Source organism: Octodon degus, unplaced genomic scaffold (assembly GCF_000260255.1).
Source record: "Octodon degus isolate 3935 unplaced genomic scaffold, OctDeg1.0 scaffold00082, whole genome shotgun sequence".
NCBI classification, from domain to species: Eukaryota; Metazoa; Chordata; class Mammalia; order Rodentia; family Octodontidae; genus Octodon; species Octodon degus.
In genome coordinates, this window is record NW_004524658.1 from 12,213,923 (window position 1) to 12,219,803 (window position 5,881).

A 5,881-nucleotide genomic window follows, 5' to 3' on the forward strand; every position below is an offset into this window, starting at 1 on the left:
TGAGCTTAAAGCCTTAAGAGCTTTGTGTTTTTCACCTTGACTGGTGAGTCAAACAAAGAATGGTATTGTTTGTGTGTTTGTTAGTATGATTGAGAGCAGTGATGCTGGGGTACAGACAGGATCAGTAAAAGATACGTGCATTAACTGACCACTTAGCTCTGTGTAGTGTGGAAACTCTACGAGGACTCAGGAAGAACGGTGGATTGTCTTTGGGGTTCTACCATACTGTTGTGAAACTCTTACTCAGATCCTAGCCAAGGATCATGAAAATGTGTGTGACTTGTCATAAGGGACATAAGACTCTTAAGAGCATGCATCGGGGTATGTCCATGTCCAGCCATGGTGAAGGTGTGTTGTGTTAACAGAATAGGTTTGCATGAATGCTGATGCCTAGACTTCAAGTTGGGATCAGTTTCTCGTCTCAAGTTCAAATTTATATATTAACAGCTAGGCTGAATTTAAGGTTGGTAATGATAATATATGTCCTGATGGGATACTGTGGTTTCACAGTAGTTGTCTTAACACATCATTGTTATTATTATTTTTTTTAAGTCATTTTTTCTTCAAGGTTGTTTATCAAAATAAGTAAAAGTTGATGCCATTTAATCTGTGGCTTTGCTTGGGGACTACAGTGCTTTGTGAAGAAATCGAGGATAATATCATCTATCAACCATTTTTGGTCATGTTGTTGGTTCCCAAGGGAGCCTATTATGAAATGAGGAAATAAAGTATCGCCTTGCCTGCAGAGTAAGTCTGATTGTTCAGAAGCAGACTGTTTCAGAGCTCTCTAGATAGAACTTCAGAGCTTGCTTTTTTCTATTAAACCAGTTGTTTAAATGACTTCTGCTGAATATTTTGTTTGAATCAGATGCTAAGAATTGGAAGGCAGTCCTAAAAGGATCATAGTCAAAGTCTTTGCTGTGCTGTGAGTTACCCATGAGCAGCCTGCTGTGGAATTGATGATTTCTATCGCTCTTTCTTTTTTTTTTTTTTTACAGAATGCTATGAACCTGCCTCCTGACAAAGCCAGGTTGCTGCGGCAGTATGACAATGAAAAAAAATGGGAACTGATTTGTGACCAGGTGAGAAATAGAGATGCTTTTATCAAGAAAATGATAAAAGAAGAGAATCAGTTTCTCCTCAATGTGTTTTGTTTCATATTTTGTGGTTGCTTGCGTTCTTGTCCCTTACCACCTGGAGAAAAAGCTAGAAAATGACTTTAATTCACCACTTAATTCTTTCGTTTATTTTACACACTGTCCTATTTATTTATTTATTTATTTAGGACAGGGTCTATAGGGTGTACAGAGTCTTACTGCATAGATTGGACTCTAATTGATCCTCATGTTTACAGCCTCCCAAGTGCTGGGATTACAGGCACCCACAACTATGCCCAGTCTTAATCACACTCTCAGCATTCAGTCACTGGGGATTGAACCCTGGCTGGTGCGCTTTAATCTGCTGAGCTATGCCTTTCACTTTTATTGTAAACCTAGTCAGGTGGGCAAACCAAATTCAGTGACCAGCTTAACTTCTATAGCAGTTGATGCTGTTTGAATAAAGCAGGCCCTCTAATTTAATTGGCTTTCTTATTCATATGTATATGAAGATAAATTAATTGGCTTTCTTATTCATATATATATGTATATGAAGATAAATTGTTTATAAAGAAACATTCTTTAGGCTGGTAAATGTATTTCTAATTTTATCTACCCTCCAAATGTTCCTTGCTTACTGTTATTTTACTATAAGAAATAAGAGGTATAAAATGAAAAGTGAAAATCTTCACTGCTTCCTCTTGACCCTCCAAATTTTCTACCTTAGAGGTCTAGTGGTAATACTTGGAAGCATCTACTTCTACCTCTTCTTCCACAACCACACATTCCTTTGATGCTGGTACATTGTCAGTGAATGTATGTGGTGTGTCCTTATCATAGACAGCAACTTCTGTCAGTGTGTTGCAGGGTAGGTAGGGACTGGCTCTTGGTATCTGTGGAAGGATCACTTTCTAAACCAAAGTGTATTTCTCTTGCTGTGGGACAAAGTACACCAGGGAAGAGAGGTTTATGGGTTGAGTGTCCTTGCTTCTGAGAATTAGACGTCTCAGGTTCACATACAGCTTTGGAAGCACTTCTTTTTTGGTTGTGTTACCGTAGTTCTTTAAAAAAAAAAAAACAACAGCAAAACAAAAAACCAAAACATTACATATTAATGGAAAGTGATGAAGTCAACCTCTGCATGCTATATGTGAGTACCAAGAGTAGATAGAAGCTGAGGAGGAAAACAAAACAAAGCAAAACAAAAGATAGAAGCTGAGGAGGACACATAGTGTTATATGACAGCGATATGCAAGAAACACTTAGTAGCTTCTTTGAGGCTTTTTGGGGTCTTTTTCATGGGAGGTGTGGTACTGGGGATTGAATCAGGAGCTTCACACCAAGCTACACCTCCACTGCATCCCTCTCTCTTCTTAGGTAGGTCTCACTAAGTTACTAACTTGCTCAGGCTGGGATCAAACTTGAGATCCTTCTGACTCAGCCTCCCAGAGTGTCACCATACCCAGCTGAGTGTTACCTAACCTTATAACTGGAAATGATTTTGTAATGACAGCAAAAAGAGGTAAGATGGATAATTAAGATAAAGAGAAAAAGCCACACAACTCAGGATGGCATAAGAAGGATGAAAAAGTCTCAAGGGTAATGGGTGCTGAGAGAGAAGAGCACAGGGACAAAGGTAGGGTGCTTCCTGGTGCTCATTGATTACTGCCAGTTTGGCTTGACTGTCTTTTCTTAGGGCATCAGATTTCTCAGCAGTTCTGTTCCCTTCTGGCTTTATTGTAGTATTATTTTTTGTACCAAAAAATATGACAGAAAGAGGATTGCAGATGATAGAAGGCTTCTGAAGCAGCCTCCTTTTTTGCTTAGACCAGAAATATCTTGATAGTGTTGATAGTAGGATCCAGGTGATCTTGAGGCTGAGGGAGGAACAAATCAGGTATTGACCTGTTTCTGGTTTTCAGATTCTCAGTGTTCAAGGTGTTACTGCCTCTAAGTGTTACTGTGCTGGGACATGGAAAATTGTGCTCTTTCAACTGTTCTCCCCTGGCACTCATTTTAGCTCCACACTGAAATGGTTCTGTCAGGTCTGAAGCCTTATGGCTGATTTGTTAGTAATAGTTTAACACTTGTTATTGCCAATGACCAGCATTTCGCAAGCAGATTATCTAAAGGACTTTGTGTGTAGTCTTCAAAGCATGCTTATTAGTGTCTTCATTTGATATGAGTAAAACTGACCCTGAGCGATGTTTTTGCCGGAGGTCCTGTAACTGTTAAGTATTCAGGTGGCATCGGCAGTCTTGACTCTGGACAGGCATGGATTCTAGAATCTGCTATTAGCCACTGTGATCTGCTGCCCTCCTATAAGGTCCCAGTGCCATATATTCAAAATAATTAAAAATAAGGGTTCTCTTTTTCTTATTCACTGGCATGCTTCCTGGGAGGAAGATCTTGGGCATTGGGTATACTTACCCACATTTCCACTAGCATTTTTGATAACCATTCATCTGTGAAAATTATGGCCGCAGAAAATTCAACATTTTGCTGCATATGGGCAAGCCATAGAGGTGTCACACACATGATATCATATGCCCTATATGTGTGTGAAAACCACGAGCTGACAGTATTTGTAGTGTCCACCGATGCATCATTATGCATTCATGTTTATTGATACAATGTCTTATTTTCTCTGTTACACATTACATATGTGAGCCATGTCAATATTCAGTCTTGGGGACCTAATCTAAATTGGTCTAAGGTATCTAATTAATGGACAGTTCTTTGCAATTGTGAATTCATTTATAGAAAATGTCAGAATAGGAAGGAAGATCTATTTAGAGAAAAGGTAGATTAGTAGTTGCTAGGGGCTAAGGGGGATGATAAAGAGCAACTGTTGATGGTTGTGGAGTTTCCTTTTTGGTGTGGCAAGATTCTGTAGTTACATTGGAATATTTGCATAGCCTTGTGAATATATATAGTAAAATGCTTTAAAGTGTGAATCTTTTGGAATATGAATTATATCTCCATTTAAAAGTTGTTTGGTTCAACAGGAGTAGGAGAAAGAAGCTTAAGACACATAATGAAATGTTTATTGAATCATCTTTGGATCTGAATTTGAACAAATTAATTATAGAAAAGCTTTCTGGAAATATTGAGGGTGTGTGATTATGACTGACAGGATTCCAAGAAAATTTGATAGTTTTAATTTAGCTCTGTGATTATGTAAGTATCTGTTACTATTTTAAAAGAAATATATATGAATGTGATGATGATTATGAATGAAGTTTGCTAAGCAAAAAGGAAAAAGGAGATAAAGGAAATCTAGAAAAATCTAGGTAAGTGTTCACTCTTGATTTTAAGACATGCTGTGGTCCATTATAGCATACTCTAAATTTTTGGGTATGTTTGTGTCCCGAACCAGCAGGTCAGTCAGCGAAGGTCACCTGGGGGAGGAGCGGGGAATTGAAGAGGGGACAAAGGACAGGAGACGCGAGAAATGGAGGCAAGACAAAGATTCTGATCAAGCCTCATTTATTTAGGGGAGGTTCTGAGTATATATAGGGGGTGATGGAATGAGGAACTCTCAGCTCTTGGGGGTCAGCAGGTATCTAGGCAACGTGGAAGGTGCAACCCCTAAGGCATAGCACGTGATTCACAGGGAATGGGCAAGGTGAGAAGGGCCATAAACTTGACTCAGTAGGGGAATAGAATGGATACCGGTTAATGGCCTCCAACATGTTTGTAAATTTGTCACAGCATATAAAATTGAAAATTTTGCTGTTTAGTGGTCTTCATTTTCAGTCATCTATATGATCTAATTAATATTAATGTCCTTATTTTGGGGATTGAAAGTTATATTTTAAGAACAGCTGAAATACAGATGGGCTCTTTGTAGATTGTGTAGCTGCCTCTGCTACTGACAAAGGAGAGTATTAAACATTGCTACCAATATTTGTATTTTCAACTGTCCAGAAAAATTCTGAGAAATGTACTATATCAAATCTGTCATCTACTGTTACCTGACCATTTTCTATAGTGTTAGCATGTTTTTAGGTTTGAAGTCCATGAATAATTATCATATAAACACCATGAGTCATGGAACTGGTCATATAACTTCTTTTTTCCTTGCTTTCAAGAAGGCTCAACCAAGTTTTGACTTGCCCTTACCAACTGTTTTGACCACCTCATTCATTGTTGCATCTTTTTTTTTTTTTTGTCTGCTTTCTCCTGTGTACATTGATTTGCTCACTGAATAAAAAAAAATTGTAGGAAGTTACAAAATTCTCTGAAAGTCATCGTTTTGGGTTTTTTTTTATTTTTATTTCCCATAATTTTTATTTATGTATTTATTTATTTATTTTTCTTTTTCAAAAGTTTATTTTTTTTTAATAATTTCATTGAGAAACAAATAGCAATGAGACAGTTTCAGAACCAATCAGTAGGACAATTTCAACAATAAATGCATTGCACATTGTTGTCTTAGTGGTTATTCATTGTACAAGATGCAGACATGATATCCTGTCCACAAACACTCTCAGAAGAAATCTTATTCATTGAATTAAAAGAAAGTAGCTATATATCTATCCCAACTATTTTGAATATACAGATACAAAATGATCATTCATCTGTATTCCTTTTTTTGTTCAGTTCTGTCAAAGAAGAGTATTCCACTGTCATTTAAACACTGTAGGTGCATGAATTCAGCAAAATATTTCAATGTAGTCCGGTAGTCCATAATAGCAGTGGGTCATCTGCAGAACTGGCAATGTCAGCAGCTGCTCACCTGAGCCCTTTACAGCTCAGCATACCAACATGGCTTCACCCCT

At 37.7% G+C, this 5,881-nt stretch overlaps 1 protein-coding gene across 4 annotated transcripts in view; it reads left to right on the top strand.

Annotated features, from left to right (window-relative positions):
• The window catches only part of Fmnl2 (formin like 2), a 335,200-nt gene that overhangs the window by 178,542 nt on the left and 150,777 nt on the right, over window positions 1-5,881 (top strand). For all 4 annotated transcript variants that reach the window (XM_023721414.1, XM_023721412.1, XM_023721413.1 and 1 more), the window contains exon 2: window positions 999-1,082. In XM_023721414.1, the coding sequence (XP_023577182.1) occupies window positions 999-1,082 (84 nt within the window). The remainder of the gene's footprint in view (window positions 1-998; window positions 1,083-5,881) is intronic.